Source organism: Rhopilema esculentum, chromosome 6 (assembly GCF_057945365.1).
Source record: "Rhopilema esculentum isolate cy_ngs chromosome 6, ASM5794536v1, whole genome shotgun sequence".
Classification (NCBI taxonomy): domain Eukaryota; kingdom Metazoa; phylum Cnidaria; class Scyphozoa; order Rhizostomeae; family Rhizostomatidae; genus Rhopilema; species Rhopilema esculentum.
The window spans coordinates 6,194,112-6,212,454 of NC_142820.1; the positions used below are offsets into that span (position 1 = coordinate 6,194,112).

Below are 18,343 nucleotides of genomic sequence, written 5' to 3' on the forward strand. Positions count from 1 at the left end.
TAACTTCTGTTTTTATTTTGCACTAATGCAGAAAATTTTTCAAATTCATGGAAAAATAGCAACGCCTGTAGATTTTCGCCCCTCCGATGAATTTTCTTGTCTACACTACTGATCGAGGAGTTACGCGAAACCTAGAATATCGACAGATGAATGCCAGAAAGTAAGATCAACTAACACTTTTTAGTAACATCATAACACCATTTAGAAAGGCAGAAAAAATATACCAAGATCTAGGCTAAAGTAATGAAACTCAACATAACATCAATCTTTTATAGAGCCATGTTTCTACTGGACTAAAACATTATAGGAAGACATTGTCCTCGTTGCTACGAGTCCATTTTGGTCCTCTTCTGCAGCACAGCTCTAGAATAAATAAAAACATAACTTCTTTTAGTAATATTCCTTTTGAACATGAACACCATTTACATCAATTGTTAAGTTGTGAGCATTGATGTGACTCAAAATGTCAAACAACGTCCCAAAGATTTAAATGGGCTTTAAATGTCAGAGGATTCTTAATTAGAGTGAGTAAGACACCCAGGGTAGATATTTTCTTGTGTCGAGCAAAGTGTCAATGAAACAACTTAAGGGGGCTTCCAAGCACTCTTGATGGGTTTGAATTTAAAGTAAAAAAACAAAATACTGCGAGTTATATTTCTTACAATATTAGCAGCAAGGACATCCTGGCTGCTGATAACAAACGCATCCAGGGATACAGCGTCGAGTTCCCGATCGTCTTCTTGTCCCAAATGAGATTGAGATACTAGTGCGCCTGCGTCGTCGCCCTCCCCAGAAGGCTGGGCTGGCATCAACTTCTGACGTAGACTGGAACATGATCATTGAAATCAACAGAAATCCGAGAACAATAGTCCACTTCATTCCTGCAAGAAACATATGCAAAACATACTTTATTACGCAATATATCTATGATAATTATTACTCGCAAAAGTATTACTCAATGATAATTTGTTCTTACAAGTATTGTGTCAGGTCAGTAGCAGGGCCTGCACCATAGGGGATCAAGAAGCCATGGCCTCCCCATTTTTCACTAAATAAAATGTTAAAATCTGCTCAAATTATTTAGAAAACAATTTAGATAGCAACAAAAACATTAAAACAAAGTCCACAAGTAAAGCAGCATCAGCAAAATGTCTGCCACAATTGCAGCCAGACGGTATTAAGAGAAAACTTGATTTACATTGCTGGCCCCTTCAGATTCGAAGGGTAGGGGAAAGAGAGATGTTAAAAAATCAAACTAACTTCAGTTCAGGGCTAGATTCAGCCCATTTTAATGTAAATTGAGCACGTCAATTAAAGTCACAGCATATTTCCTGCTTAAAATGGGCATAGTGGACAAAGGAAAATCTGGAAACCAAAAATTGATTTCATTCTAAAAAGGCCTGCACACTGAAGCGAGAATAGAGAAGCAACCTGTCTATAGACGTATGCAAAGGAGGCCTGCCACCCCCCCCCCCCCCCCCCCTTGTGAGACTAAGTTGCTTTCATCCATAAATTGCTGCTCTCAAAGGGATCTGGCCTGTATACTGAGATGCCTCATCCATCTCATTTCAGTAACTCTCTTCACCTTATTCCTGTTTACCAGAAATAAATGACTTTAACTTTTGGGCGTCTAAAAAACCACGAGTGTTTTCAACTGGGCTTTTTTTGACGGAAGCTCTTTCTGTTTTTACTTTACAATACACGTATATAAGTTAATCTTTTTATAAGAGACAGTCTAGAAGTTGAGAAAAAGAAACGCAATTTCTTGTCATTGAGACTGTTTCACAACGAATTGCGCGTTCTGTTCATATGTATGTCACCGCTAGTCACTAAAGCATGCAAATTGCGCGTTCTGTTCATATGTATGTCACCGCTAGTCACTAAAGCATGCAAATTGCGCGTTCTGTTCATATGTATGTCACCGCTAGTCACTAAAGCATGCAAATTGCGCGTTCTGTTCATATGTATGTCACCGCTAGTCACTAAAGCATGCAAAACTAAGTAAATTAAAATTTAAAATATATTTTTAAAAGGCATAAGATTTTTGAAAGAAAAAGTACATAAACTAAATAGATATAGATGAGGTGGAAATCACTTTTATAGACGATCAGGTACAAATTTCTGGCTTAATTTACATAGCGTGTTCTGTTTCATTAGGTGGTCTGTTCGCTACGCTATATTAAACCTCTTTTCATTCTGTTTGCATTTGGAAGAGTTTTCGGTAAACGGTACTCTTTATTTTTGTGTGTTATTTGCCTATATCAACCTCTTTGGTGCTCCAGAAACCTTTCAGAAATTAGTAGTACTAAACATTATTCAATCAATCAGCACATTAAAACAACAAATCGTAATCAACAAGTAGTAAAGTAGTATCATCTAAAAAAGTCCTTTCTTTTTGCACTAAGCACTAAGGCATGGCAAGAGGCAGACAATGGTTTATAGATCAAAATATAGTTTTAAAAATTCAGCTTATGGCTGTAAAAATTCACAATAGTTTTATGTAACTGAGAAAAATAAAGTTTCGTTGTAAAATTTTGGTTCTCTAAAATGCAAAGAAATCTTGAGAATACTTGCCTGATTGTACGATGACACAACAAATCAATAACAGTTACTGACAAAACCTGTCTACTGTTTCAAGCAGCAATGTAGATGTCTCTGTGATTTGAGAGAGAAGTCAAGCTAGTAAGTCAATGGCAGCTTACAGGCTTTTAAAGAGTTTAAAACGGAAGGTATTCTTTCTACGTTTTTTGATAGAAAAGGTCATCGGGAAAGCATCCTTCTTCGGCAAATAGGAAGCAAAAGAGGATGCATTTCGAAAAAGGTTCCTTTCGGATGCATTTCGAAAATGTAGAGTTTAGAAGTTTGACGTCATAAGAATCTATTCAAGTTGTAGTTGTAGCTTGATAAGAATTGATAAATCTATTCCTGTTGCAACATGACAATGAAGACGGTCAAGAGGTCTGTCACTTTAAAAAAATTTCATTTCATTCCATTTTTTTCAATTTTATTTCATTTGATTTTTATTTCTGGAACGGTTTTAAGGGTACAGGTAAAGTCAGAAACTGATGTGTACCTTGGTTTACACCAGCACGGACCCAGAATAGATCGATCTTACACCAATTTGTTTGCTTTATATGCGACTTTTTGTAAAATGGGAGAAAAAATTATCAACGAATAGGTTATACTCAAGATCCTGCAAACGTTAGCCTTTTAGGGCTAAATCTCACGTTCAATCATTTTGAATTTAATGATAACATGTTTACACAAATTTTTTTCCAGAAAATTCTTAAACTAATACCTAAAAATTTTACAAAGTCCATACAGCATCCCATTTTTTGATTTAGGCTTCGCTGGCACATACTATCGTGAAGAGAAAAGTTACAATCGTCTCAGGAAACTTGTTCCTTATCGTACGTAAACCACATCCGCGTACCAGAAGACGGAAGACAATTCTCGTCAGCTTAAAATCTGTTTGAAGGTATTCAAATGACCATCTGTAAAGAAGAGATGGGAAAATCCAAAGACCTGGTCTGGCCAGATTTATCATTTGTTGTGATTCTTAGGACTCTTAAAAAGACAGTTTACGATTTCATTAAATTGATTCGTGGCACATAAAGAAAGAATATCAAGTCATTGAACAATTAAGTATCTCTCGAAGCTACAGTAAGCTCTGAAAAAAGGTTCTTATGAAAATAGTGTAATCCTTTTCGCAACGTCTGCATTGCTTTATTGCTTAAATAATCGAAACCATAGTTTTATTTGTTTCTGCTGCACTGCTTGTGCATCAAAATTCTTCACTCTTGACTCTGATATTTGGAATAGACAATCAGTTAAAATACTTTTGGCAAACTTTGGCATTTTAGGAAGCCTACTACAACACTCAGGATGCATTCGCAATACCATCAAAACACTCAGGCTACATTGGCAATACCATCAAACACTCAGGTTACATTTGCAATAGCACCAAATCTTCGGGACATTTTCTGACGTATACGGTCAAATTCAGAATATATATCTTCTTTAGAATAGAAGACTACTATAATAAAACCATTTTTGTATTCTTCAAGTGTATAGATTTAAAAAAGTGTGCGAAAAGTAGAATTAAAAAACTAACAGATATTGTTAACAACTAGTTGCATCGTCACCAAGACTTTGACGATGATCTGCCAAATGATTAAAAAATAAGGTAATTAAGTCATAGCTTAGTTAACAGCAAGGCCGATGACGCAACAGTTGTGAACAGGAAGAGGACGCCATGTTGAACTGAGTGATCTGCTGGTCTTCATGTAAACTCTATAAGAAAAGAAAACTCTGTAATAAGAGCTTGATAACGAGAATCTCAGGCGTGGGATCATGGGGTTGACAAAATACCGTTCAAGAATATCTTGAATTATCATCATTAGAGGATCTTAAGCTGATAGCGTAGGAAGGGGCACAATTTGAAAGTCACTTTAAACAAAACCTGTATTATAAGAGCCACACCCAAATATAACAAAAGTTTTTGAAATCAGAATGTAGCCCTTAACGTGCTCGTTAAACTATCCCGATCCCATGCAAACATAGAAGGGCAAGGGGGTTCTAGGCATGAAAATATAGAATGAAAGATAGGAAAGCTTGACTTGTTTCAAAGCAAATTAAATAACGGAAACTGACTGGGATTTCGCTAGGGCCTTGTTCAAAGTTTTTCTCTCAGGAAAAGGACACTTTTTCAAATTTTAAAAACACTTTTTCAATATTTGCAAAAAGTTGGACGGAGGAGTAGCACCTGGTCAAAATGCCTCCTCTGCTCCCATCTCCCTGTAACTGGTAATTTACAGCCTCGTGGAATGAATCCCGTTTTGGAAATATAAAAACTGAAAATTTGGGGAAGCTTCGAGTTCAATAAAGTAAAATCTCAAAGATTTTGCAAAAAAGCTCTATTGTTTTGAAAAAGTGTGGAGGCATACCTCCGTTGTGGAAGGTCCTCTTGGATGCATTCAAACTGAGTGGCTTGCAGGAGCAATCATAGGTGCAGACTTTTTTCAGGGGGGCTCAACAATTAATTGCAATTGCCAACTCAGAGGAGTCACTCAAACTTTTTATATACGGTCCATCCGCAGTTATCAAAAGTCATCTAAAAGTATCGAAAATTTTACAGACCCAAAATTATCAGCTAGAAATTGTTGATAAGACCCAAAAATATGAAAAAATCTTGTTGTTGAACAGATGAGAGACCACATTTTCATAATCGTCATTATCTGATCTTGATTAAATCTCTTGAAATGATTTTAATGCGTTTAAACATGAATGTTAGAAATAGCTCTAGCTAAATTCATCAAAAAATTCAAAAACCCAACAACAAAAATTCATCAAGAGGGGCTCAAACCCCGGAGCCGCCCTCAAGTCTGTGCCTATGGGAGCAATAGTTTCATGGACTTGCCCTCTTAGCTTATTGCCTCTGTGCATTCTTTCAGTAAACCTTCTGAATTTCACATCAAGAATACAATTTGCCCTACTTTTAAAGCGAATTACTATTAACGCAGGCACCGCGGAGCAGCCCCCCCTACCCTGGGTGCCAGAGCCTCAGAGAGTCAAAGGATGAAGAACGGGGGAAGGACCTTTCCATTTCCTTTCCCCCGTTCTTCATCTTTTGACTCTCTGAGGCTCTGGCACCCAGGGTACCCCCCCACTTTTTGCAAAAAATGCCAAATATTAAGTATCAAACAAGAAAAGCCTCTTTTTATACGGTTTTCTCAACGCTGCGCGGTGCCTGTAACGTCAGCACTAAAGGAGAGTAAGGTCTGCGATGGGTTACAAAATGTTCTTTGCTGATATGAAATGACCCACCTGTAGTCTGTGCCAATTCCATAGAGGTACCCATCAGACCCCATACTTATGTCAATGACTTGGCCACTGTTCCTCAACGGTCCGCTCCATCTGGAGTAGTAACGACTCCTTATATACAACTTTCGGTCCATCCCGATGCCAATAATTGCGTCATTCCCTGTTTTAGTTATTCTTGTAACTGCGCCAGAATGGGGAATATGAATCCATCTGCCATTAATCCCAGCTCTATGCCAAAGTTGATTGCCCAATCCTACTCCAATCACGCGTCCGCTGCTCAACTGCACAGCCGATTTTACGCAACAGGAATGTGGAACCTCTCTCCATGGGCTACTACTCCCTATTGATGGTTTGGTGTACATCTTGTGATTTGTTCGAATGCCAACAATTTGTTTGTTTATCAGAGGGGCGATGCCGATTAACTGAAAAAGATTGATTTAAGGGTAAGTTAATTCAAAACTAATTGTAAAGGAAGTGTGCAGCACCCCTGTCAATAACTTTTCCCCATCTTGTTACAATCCCAGCAAGTCCATTGTTCATAGAGAAGGCTCATAAATTGAATATGTGTATCAATATCATTTTCTCAACTGATTCAATTAGTACATTCACATGTTTTGATCCATACAGGTGATCAAAATTTAAATTTACTCTATTACTAGCACAGGCTACTGTGATACATGAATACTCATGGCAAGAAAAATAGGGTTTGCACACTCAACAAGGGTATAGTATTACCTCTTGCACTCAAGATGAAACAAATAATCGTCGAAATATTCCAAGTGAGATAAAAGCAAGATCCGTTTGCAAAATAAATCGAAAACTCGTTGGATGTAGAATTCCTCATTTGTTTAGCAAGGGGGACTTCTAGAAGCTGCCTAAAGCACACCCCCTCATAAATCTTGAGACGACACCCCTGTAAAGAGGGTAAATACAAAAAATGAAATAAACTGTTTGAAATTAACTTGCCTGTGGCCAAATCAAGGCTCGTCAAAAGGCAAGGTTGGAAAGTGCTTTTTTTTCTGAAGCTCACTCGTTAAGAACATGGTCATCGGACCTGCAGGAGTGGTGTTTGTCCCTCCCCAATAATATCAAGACACGTTAATTAAGACATTGTTAACGAATAGTAAAACACAATCTGATATTCTAACATATACTGTCTAATCACTTTGAGAATTGAAACTTGTTGTTGTCCTCTCTCGCTAATTCAACACTCGTGGCAATTAGGTAAAGTGATAATTTCAAATGTTGGTAGGGGGGCACATCTAGGCAAATATGGGGCACCTCCGTGAGGTACAAATAAGCACTTTACTTATCAATATTTCTTATGAAATTGGGACAGTCTTCATTTTTTCCCGCGGTTTGAACGGCTCTGTGGTATCCAAAACTACTGAATCAACAATGTATTATACATTGCCATGAAAGTTCAATTTTATGATATTGCTGGAGCATAATACACACTAATTGCAACGGGAGATACTTGGGAGGAAAGCAACTTACATTACTGCTTCCAGGAACATGGGACCATGGTGCATTGATGGCTGACTTGGAGTAAAGCTGTTTATTGGTACCAATTCCCACAATTTTGACTGCAACAGGCATGGTTTGTACGGATTTTATACAACATGTATGTCTACCCTGGTAAGTCCACCTGACTCTGCGGGTATTAGCAAGCGAGGTTGAGTACATTTGGTTGTTCATACCAATACCTGATAAAAAAAGTGTATGATTTTTTTGCATAGTGAATTGGAAAAAGGGCAAGATCATTATTGTGAGATGCAAATAACCTGCATTAAATTCTTTGTGTATATCAGTACAATCAAATATGACTTTTAGTCTACAAACAATTTAAAGGGTTGCAATAGACATAAAGATAGACATCTCAAAAGAAAAAAGAATTAAGTAAACTATTGGAATTGAAGCAAGACAGGAATGAGTGCTGTAAAACTGTAAAACGCGTTGTGCAGTATTAACTGCGTATAAAGGCGGACTGGCCAGTCGGGCTATAGGGCGATCGCCCGGTGGACACTCCCAAAATTATTACAGTTTTTTTATTTTCGCTATTAAATGGCAGCTCGTATTGTTTGGTGCGGCACCCCCCCTAGAAAATTCTTGTCGGCAAATTTTCTAAAAGTAGAGTTTTGTCGGCTTTTGCTTTCAAAGTTCCCAAAGCAATAGCTTTAGTGAACAGTTGGGATAAGATGAGGATGTGAACTTAAAAGTATTGCCCAAAAGTCCTCAGCAATTCAAAACAGGAAAAGATAGCGCTATGGGTGTCCTGGAGGGGCAAATATCCCCCAAAAACTTCAAATGACTCCCTTTCGGCAGCCGGAGTCTAGAATCTAATGTCCAATATCCAGGGCGACCTAATTTCTATCTAAAGTTTGGGGTTTAGGTAAGGGTCAAAGTTTATCAAAAAATTCTGAACGTTGATCCTGGAGGTACTGGAAGCCACTGTAAGAAGGAAAAGGGGGCAAAGTTCCTCAGGGCCTTGAGGTCGAGGGGGCCTCAAGTAGTAATGAACTCCATTTTAAGAATGAAATCAATGAAATGTAGGTATGCCTTAAAATAGTTAAAAGTTCTAAACGATTGCAAGAAATGACTGCAAGAAATATTCTGAAATGCATTTTAAGACAATCTGAAGGGCGTGGTCGCAAAAATTTCTTGCTCGCTCCGCTTGCAGAGAGACCTCGTCTTTGCGTCTTATTTCAAAACCTTCGAAACCCAAGTACCCACAGTCACTCGAAAATTGAAGCGCTGATTGACTAACGAGAACATCCTCTTTGATAAACAAAATCAATTGCGTCAAAATGCCACACCCCTACATTGAAATATCTTAGGCCACGCCCTATTTTGTCGGCAAATTGGTGACTGGCACCCCCCTAAGTGAAAGTGCTTAGCGACGGCCCTGGGCGTGGCTGTGCTAGTCTAAAAGTGTTGCCATAAGACACTTTTGGGATACCCGTAAACTTCATCTAATTTTCAGGCCCCTTTCTCAACGAATTCGCTTGACTGCGTAAAACGATTTAGTAGTAGCAAATTTAGTAGTAGCAAATCTTGGTGGTAGTAGTAGACTAAAAACTAAATTTACGGAACAGGTACAAGCCCATACTTCAGACTTCAGATTAAAACTGTGATGTAACCACTTTTAGGTCATTTACTTTTTTATAGAGACTTTTCTTATTTCATTTAATTTCATTTCGTACACACCATGAAAGCGATATTCATCATGAGCAGTCAAACTGCATAACGTTTATCCATAAACACGCCCCCAATTTTAAATGCGTGTTGTCTAGATCACTTGTAAATATAAAGTTGAGGGAGATGCCACTGGACATGATTACGGCTGTAGCTAAAGTTGAAAGGATGCTAGCCGTATATTCCAAGAGGCTCGCAAAAGCTTTTTTGGTCTGGTTTCTCCGGCTATTTTAGGACAGGCCGTTATTTGTGATATTTGACTTTTGATTTTGTGATATTTACGAACGAGAGTTCGCGAAGAACATAATAATGAGCTAAAAACATTTTAGGCAAAAGTGGAAATAAATGTAGCATATGATTCTGTAAGTAACTTTGCCTGGTATTCTCTTAAATGTGTCCTTAGCTTTACCTTGGTTGCTATGTCTTTACCATAGAAGACATACATAAAATTGAAGATGGGAATTAGATCGAAGAAATCGGTCATTGTCTAAGTTTTACAACGAGTAAGAGCTTGGCTTAGCAAATAGATCGAGAAAACCTAGTCCAGAATAACTTGGTGCCGGCACAAATTGACGGAGTTTCATTTTTCCATTGCCTAAACCTGGCACACAAGGTCTAATTGTTAACGACAACTTTCTCAAAAACATTACAAAAAGAGAGAAATGAGCTGTTGAAGAAAAAGAAACAGCTGCTGGAAAGAACTTTTTGAGGATATGAGAAATAAAGTATGGGCAGATTTGTTCTTAAAAAGTATCATCAAGAAAACTTCAGAGTTTGATCGTTTGGATAATCCATTCTTTCTAAGAAAGAGAAAATATCGACGCAATTATAAATTCTATTTAAATTCATTTTGACAAGCCCAGTTTGAAGGTTTTTCAAACTTTTGTTAAGGCACTTAATTTTCGAAAATGTTAAGATCAGATGTTACAAAGTTATATCTTAACTGTACAAAATTGCTTAACTTTTTATTTTTAGTAGATAGTTCTTCTGTTAATATTTCAACGTTAATGTTTTTTATTAATCTGTGTTTCATTTATTTCTCTCCCCCATCTTATTTCGGGTACTTTTAAAATCTAAAAAAGGGCTTCGTTACGAGCTATATGATAGTGGTTATTCTAAAACTTTGCAAAACTTATCTTTTTCAAGTCAACATCACAATAGACGCGACTATGCGACACCTTCAGTCAAAATTAATTTTAGATACAGTTTCTGGCTATCCCTAAGAAACCATGATTCTAAAATTTTTCTTCCTAAAACCTTCCTAATTAAAGGCCTTTCCTAAGCCCTTTCAAGACTTTGATATTTTGCACCCCCCCCCCCCCCCACTTGAAATACGTTTCACCGGCCCTGTAATGCACAGCCTTTCTTGTCAAAACATTCGGTACCAGGGATGTCAGTTTAGCCTCTCGCAGAAGCTGTGACGACTGTTGCACCAAAATGTAGAGACAGCTTACCGTAAGTGAAATGCTTGAAAAAATCATCTTGGACAGAGATGTCTTTGACACAGCAAGAACCAGGAATTCGGCTCCATCGGCCATTGAGATCCTCTCTTCGGTATATAAAGTTGTCCATACCAACACCGTAGATCCTACCAGTCACGCCCGCCACTGCCTTGACAACACCGGAATGGGCATATGGACCAACCCAACGGCTGTTGAGAGTACTCTTTGAGTAGAGTTTGCCACCCATACCAACACCAACAATGCTTCTTCTCTCGCAGCTTTCTGACCTAAATGTTGTTACATCTTTCACGCAGCATGAATTTGGAACATGTGCCCACCCTCCGTAAAGATTTCTTTTTATGTAAAGATGTCTGTTGGACAAAATTATAGATCATTAATTATGATTCATAGGTAATTAGATTCGATCTTGAGTTTCAAAGATGTGAATGTGTATTTCGTCTTATTTCCATACGGTGCGTATAACCTTCTTAAACGGCTAGAGCAGCTAGAGGAATTAGAATCAACCAATATCTTACTGAACTCCACGGAAACTTAAACACGACTGAATTACCAACGAGGGTAGGGTACCAGGTATAAAACGCGCTGTTATAAAAACTAAGCTCAAGACAAGTACAGTACTAAAAACTTTTTAAAAGAGTTACTTTGAACAAAGAAAATTAAGATAAAAGAAGAAATTACTTAGCATGAAACAGAATGCCTATCAGTTATTTTTATTACCTATGTCGCTGAGTTCTAAACATCGGTGGACAGCCAAGCATGGCGTTAAGGGGGGCGGGGGAGGGGGGGAGAGTAAGTCAAAGCGTTTGAACAGGGCATAAGTGACATCACCTGTTCGTTCCAACGCCAAGAATGTGGCCATTACTCAAAACATGAATTTGAGTAACGCAGCAGCCATGAGGAAGTGGAATCCATCGGTGATGCCTAGAAGTGCTCTGTCTCATATAAAGATGGTTGTTCATACCAACACCAATGATTTTGCCCTGCCATTTTGCTATTTTTCCACCTTCACTATTGTGGATATTGGCAGCAGCCAAAAGTAAAAATGCAACGTAGTAGAGCATCTTTCAGTCTTTTTTTTGCCTAAAAGGGTAAGGATACATACAAATCATGGGTGTCCAACTTAAGTCTTGGGTTGGGCTACGGACAAAACCTTGCGTCACAGTCGGGCCAATTACGTAATGTATCGGCGAATTTTGTAGTTAACCGTAAATGAATTACATGGAAAATTGTATGAAAAGTTAAATGAAAATTTGTAAGAAAAAACATTATCTATACAAAATGTTACATTTTCTGTGTGCAGAAAGTTTTTTTACATCAAGCATTAAACTGGTAGTTGTCGTTAAAAAATGTCATGTAATGTTCGTCAATTAGACTTTGAGATGACTTGTTCAGCTTCATAAAAGAAAACGCCTGTTCAGATAAAATAAGTTTGCAAAATAATGACAATTTATAATAATAGTTAAAATAATAAAAATAATGCGAATTTCTACACAGGATTAAACACTTCGACGTTACTGTTGTTATCAATGTGCGTCCTGCTTAACGTAAAAAGGAAAGTAGAAACTACATAAACCCTATAAAAGTATGTATAAAAGAATGTATCGAGAAAAAAGGTATTTGAGTGTGTACTAGCGTGTGCGTGTTGGGGAGGCGTGTACTAGCATGTGCGAGTGCGATCGCACGCCTTTCCCGGGAAGGCCTGCATGCCGGTTGCACAAGAGCCTTTAATTTATTATATGGTTTTTTTATTTCTGAGGCTTTTCTGTTGATGTGATTTTTCCGAAAAATGGTCCATACTTGGTACTTATCAATTCCAAAATACGAATTTTTAAACGCAAAAGGAATGAAAATTTCATGAGAAGAATTTCGCGAATTATATTCTGTGACTTTCAGATTATTACCCTTAATCTAGATAAAATAAGTTCTATTACTTTATCTGTACCTCGTTTTATTTGCTCTAATATTTTTACCTTAAAAACGTAAATAAAGTTTATAAAAGGCTCTGGCCATAAAAACGTAAATAATGTTTGTAAAAGGCTCTGGCCATAACTGTGTTAACAACAAAGTAGGCAATTTTGGCAAAGATTGTAGGCTAAGATTAGACAAGGTTCTTGTACATACCTGTTCCTTTAGAGCGTTGCAGTTCTGATGCTCTTGCTCATTTTCTCGCTTTACACTTTATATTGATTGAAATCCTTTGTTTCAATGATATTGTGTTGGCCCTGGCATTACAAAACTTCTTCCACCCTTTGTATGGTTCTTTACATCAGTGCAAAGAAAAATTTGCGTAGTTCATTGTCGGTTTTATCCCGACTCCTAGTAGTAATCGCCTACTTTGTCTTGAAAGGGGGTGCCATGACTACGCTAAAGAAAAGTGGGCCAAGGGTCAATGTCGTCCGATGGCAGAATCACTTGTTTTAACTGACCGATGTCAAAAGATGTTGACCGATGGCAGAATCATTTGTTTTAACAGTGTTTCTAAACCTACAAGATCGAGGAGGCTGTTCTCTTTGAGGGGCAGTTTTGTTTCTTATGTTGGAAGGAACATGCTGTTTTATCCTATCCCCCAATCTTTTAGACAACCCAGATTGTGCAAAACTCTATAATGACGACATGTTTCGGATAATTGGCAGAGCCCGGTCGTCCTTCCATCTAGCAGTTTTTGAGTCGATCTACATACAAACGAAAAAGCCGCCATTGTGTAGACAGAAAGAGTTCGTTTTCTCTCTTGGACTCCAGTGGTAATTTTCTTTAGGCTCGCGGCACTGATTGGTCAACTATACCGGTCTTGTGCTTGCGTTTTTCTGATTGGCCTATTTCGATCCACAACTGGGTGTAAATTTTTTACCGGGTCTTTCGGACCCTGATTCTGACGTTTTATGCTCTGAGGAGTGTCAGACGAAAAAGCTTTTAGTATGTTGTAAAATGTTTGCTTTTTTCAAAGCCATTTTTCAAATTCTGTACCGCAAAAAAAATTGTTCACATTTTTTGCAATACAACAATGGGAATTAAGTTGAATTGTTGCCCAACAATGTGGCCAAACTGGACAACATAGAGCTGAGCAACAAATGTTGCCGAAAAATGTTTGAGCATGTTCAAAAATTCGAGCAACAAATTTCTTGATGAATTTGTCGGTTTGGTTTGATTAGGAAATGAAGATTGGACAGCTTTTAAGCACATCTCTTCGGTGGTTCACATCGTATTTAACCGGCAGAAGACAATACTGTCAAATAAATGGCCATAGATCAAGCTTAAAAACTGTTCACTGCGGTTAGATCAAGCTTAAAAACTGTTCACTGCGGTATCCCCCAGGGATCGTGCTTGGGGCCGCTCCCTTCATCCTGTATGTCAATGATTTCGAGCAGTGCCTCAAGAATGCACCTCAAACATGTATGCGGACGATACCAGTGTCGCCTGTTCTGCCGAAGATATCTACGATCTCTGTAATGATCTAAAAGCTGAGACACCCCCCCCCCCCCCAATCTAAAAAATAGTCGATTTCGCAGGGCAATCGAAAATTTCGCAGGGCGCCAAGAAGAGCTTTGTTGCCACGCAGAAATGTCACCTCTGAAGTTCGTAAAGGGACGTTTAGGAATTTTGAAATGGAAATATCATATTTGTTATGAACCTACCTTCCTGACATTGCATTTTAGAGAACGGAACAGGTATGTAAGGAAAAGCTCCGTTATTTGCAAAGCGAAAGCATGTCTTACCGAAAGTCATAGCCAATGGATGCAATGATTGATGCATATGTTTATGAGGGCAAGGCTGAGTCCATATAAATTAATTTAAGTTTTAAATTATTTTCATGAAAGGCACGGCGTCACTAGAGTCTATCACTAGAGTTTTAGCATGACATGCCCCTCCCTATTTTTCCCAATAAACAATAATCAGTTTTTAGCAGTATTTTTTTGCTAAATTTTAGTCTGAAAGATGCTTTTTAGCCCTATTACAAGGTATAATTTCAAAAATTTTCTTCACGTCGGACCCAACCATGGTGGGTCCTCCTATATCACTAACCTTGATTCTTAGTCCCCCCGGGCTCAACTTCATTGCTCCGCCCATATAAGGCACCAAAAAATCATATGCCACGAGATAGAAGCTTTATTATCAAGGAAAACCAAATTTGACATATAATTTACGCTCACGTAGGGAAATAGATAGTTCATAGGCAATGAAGTTTCAAGTTTTTCCTTGGTTACCCCAGTTTTACAAACAGCTCCATGGGTGGAAAGAATCACCGTGTAAGAGATTGCAAGTGTCTGTTGGTTTTTGGTAGAGTGAGGTGGTAATTCCCCCCTCCTTGTGTAAGTTTATTGTTGTATTCAAGAAGTGTATATTTGTATTGGAATAATTTGCTTCAAACTTTATTGTTTTGTGGACGGTGTTTGTGTATTGTATAAAATTTTGTAGGTCTTCAAGGGTGTGTGGCCAAATGAAAATTATATCGTCGATGAATCTTTTCCAAAACATTGGAGTACGCCCCATTGGGGCATTTTGTAAAATATGTTGTTCTATAGTTATCATAAATATGTTGGCATAATTGGGAGCGAAGGGGCTCCCCATTGCAGTGCCTTGAATTTGTTGATAAAATCTACCATTAAAGGTAAAATAGTTGTGTTTAAGTATGAATACCATCATTTGTTTGATGTAACTTGTATGCATTGGTGGGGTGTCCCCATAATAATTCCGGATGGCCTCGAGGCATGCCTCGATACCCTTGTCCTGGGGGATGTTGGTGTATAGAGATTTGACGTCTAGCGTGACCAGCCACGAGTTTGGTGGAATGCTAGTGTGTATTTCGAATATTTGTTGTAAAAATGAGTGGTGTCTTTTATATATGAGGCACTTTCTTCGACTATCGGTCTAAGATATGACAAGATATGACGAGAGAGCCCTCCTTGTGAATTTTTGGTAACAAATAGAATACCTTTGTCTTTAGGCCATAGTACAATTTTGCCTCTTTTGTCGGCTCTTTTTATTGAAATATTGTCTATTTGTTTTAGGCTACGAATGGCCTCGTGCTCCTCTTTTGAAATACACTCTTTTTTTATACGAACCAGTAAATTCGAGTTCAGGCTGATTGTTCTTAATTTTTCCGAAAATCTGAGGCTGGATTGTTCTTAATTTGTTCTTAAATTTATAGGGTATAAGCAGTGCGATTTCTAGCTTTTCGTTCTGGGGAGGTGTTCAGGCCTTTTTTGCCAACAAAGTGCGTAGAGACAAACTTAATTTGCTGCCATGTTTTAATATTCACCGAAAAAGCACCCACACATGGCTGAAAATCCTCGTTTTTGAGATAAAACGTTGTTCAAAATTTCATTTTACAGTAGCTCAGCCTCAGCTTGTTCTTAATTTGTTCTTAAATTTTGACCCATTTTGAGACTCGTGTTCTTATAAAATTGTTCTTATAAAAAAAGGGTGTATTTAGAGGGTTATAGTAGTTTTGTGTGTATAGGTTTAAAATGTTTGAGTGTACGTTATCAAGATACTTGTAAATGTTGGGGTTTCGAACAGATTCAGGTTCTCAACTCGATTTCCCCCTAAATGGAGAGGCAGTTGTATCATTTTTGTTGTGTTTGTTTGAAACTATAAAAAAGGACAAGCACAGTGCTTGTCAAAACTGAGAAAAAACACTGTAATACCAACCTCAGCCAGATCACATCAGGCCCACTCACAAAATCTTGTGTCTATAGGAGATCTTGGATCCAATTTGTTGTTAGAATAGGGTGCCAAACTTGAAAGGGGCGCGTGTCAGTATAGATATACTATACTGCTATATATATAACATATACAAACACGTATACATGTTGTCTTTTATAATTTCGAGTCTTTGCTAGCTCATCAGCCAATCCACCAGGTAGAGCATTTCGGGGCTTATGATCAGTATGCTCCTTTACAACTGGGTGCCCCCTCACCCCTGCGTCCAGGGATGATGCCAGCAATGGTGTATCATTGTATCGTGGTGTCGGTTAGAAAAGAACGCGATGTCCACGTTCATGTGTATCCAGTTTATTCATGTAGCCTCGCCATAGAGGTATACATATATAACGTATTCAACAAGAATATACTACGAGCTCACAGTGTCAATGGAGGGACTTGGTTAGGCAAAGAAAGTGTAATTGTGACATAAATATATGCATGTACAAATAATTGCGTACTCATATATCAGTACAAGAGCGGTGTGCATAAAGATATTTGGGTTATTCAGACTGTGTGTATAGTATAGATATACATTGAAATTGTGGCATCGATACATCGACATATGTATATACAAACAATCGTGTACCAAAATGTGGGTATAGTTATTTTGTGCATATATATATTGTGGTTATTCTGCCAGTGTGTCGAGATATACATTGAAATTGTGACATCGATACATCGGCATATGTATATACAAACAATCGTGTACCAAAATGTAAATTTAGGTTCAGGCTGACTGTTCTTAATTTTCGCAGAAAACCAAGGGTGGATTGTCCTTAATTTGCTCTCTATTCTTCGAAAAACCTCTATCAGTCTCCTCTCATCTGTGTTTAAGGATGTAACCAGATGGTAATGATGACTCCTTATCTTGACTCCTTATGATGACTCTTCTCTTATTTCTTTTTCTGAATATTAAACTATTTTCACTTATTGAAGCCCCCTCCCAATAATTGCAGCCTAAGCTTTATGTCCTGTATAACAGTGTACTAAGTGGAAATAGATGCAATGAGCAGCCGCCACCTCTCCTTATATGGATTTTGTTCCCACAGCACTGTCTCTGAGATTTAAATCAATTTTAAAAACAACTCATAACTAAAACATGGATGTTTTTAATCAATCAATTTTTGTCCATTCCAGGTCAGATACCCTGGGTACCAGAGCCACATAAATTAAAAAGAGCGGAAATAGAAAATAAGAGTACGCTCATTCGCTTCTCTGCTTGAGACTCTGTTTACGCGCTCGAAATTTTACGCAGGGCCCGGGTGGCGATTGCCACTTTGCCACCCGGGCCAGACCGCCCCTGTATATGTTGGCTATCTAACACACAATATTATTTCAGTATTACTCGATAATCATTTATGATTTTTTATGAATATCGAATCTTATGAAGGCGTCCCGCCCTTGTGTATCTTTTGACAATAATTATAAAAAAATTGTATTCAATCAATATGTGTCGGTCTTTTTATATCAATGCTATAAAAATTTCATATTTTTAGCACGAAAATTAGTTACCATTTTTCATGTTTTATTTCGTCATTCGTGTCGTTCTTGTACATTTCCTTCGTTACCTTCAGGTCTTAATTTCCTTCAAACAGTTTCTGGGTTTATTCATCTTTGAATAGGTTTCATTTTAACCTTTTATTGTGATATGTTTTGATGACGTCACCAACACCCTATGGTCATGAAATTACTTCCGTGTCTGCAGAATCAGATTCAGAATCAGATTCGCGTTCGCGAGTAGGCTGAAGATAAGAAAAAGGGCCCAGTCAGCGCACGCAGAGCACTGACCTCAGATAAAGCGAAGTGGAGCAAAATCGAAAGTAGGGATTCAAAACAAAAATTCTAGATGTTTGTTCGCCAAACTGCCATTCTTTGCGCATTGGGTATTTTATCTCTGTTGGGTGGTTCAGAAAGTAAATGGCATACAGCACTTCTTGGAAAATATGAGACCAAAAGTTGGAGAACTGCGCTGTCTCAACTCCGCCAGGATGCCTGGAAAATAAACTTTCACGAATTGAGCAGAAACAGGAGACTCAATAAGGTCACATTGAACAGCCTGTTTAAACGATTTGTTCTTCTTTTTGAAAGGCCCTACATTGATGATGAATCGGAATATGTAAAGAGGCAAGCAATATTCAAGGCAAGATGTTTAACATTGA

General features: G+C 38.0%; 1 protein-coding gene across 1 annotated transcript; it reads right to left on the reverse strand.

The window, feature by feature from the left end:
- Positions 1–171: 171 nt before the first annotated feature.
- Positions 172–12,755, reverse strand: LOC135686851 (uncharacterized). The gene is made up of 8 exons (XM_065203214.2): positions 12,603–12,755; positions 11,310–11,561; positions 10,473–10,831; positions 7,321–7,529; positions 5,827–6,245; positions 2,575–4,293; positions 663–881; positions 172–363 (listed from the first exon to the last, which is right to left on the reverse strand). Exons 2-6 carry the CDS (start codon positions 11,540–11,542, stop codon positions 4,203–4,205), a joined length of 1,311 nt encoding a protein of 436 aa, XP_065059286.2. The 5' UTR covers positions 11,543–11,561; positions 12,603–12,755; the 3' UTR covers positions 172–363; positions 663–881; positions 2,575–4,202.
- Positions 12,756–18,343: the final 5,588 nt, after the last annotated feature.

Bases quoted from the DNA above. Each gene is read 5' to 3' on its own strand.
- LOC135686851 (XM_065203214.2), bottom strand. From the start codon at position 11,542: ATGCTCTACTACGTTGCATTTTTACTTTTGGCTGCTGCCAATATCCAC. The intron at 10,832-11,309 runs GTGATGTCACTT...TTTGTCCAACAG, and splicing joins CTTGGCGTTGGAACGAACAG to ACATCTTTACATAAAAAGAA. The intron at 6,246-7,320 runs GTAAGTTGCTTT...AATCTTTTTCAG, and splicing joins ATGTTCCTGGAAGCAGTAAT to TTAATCGGCATCGCCCCTCT.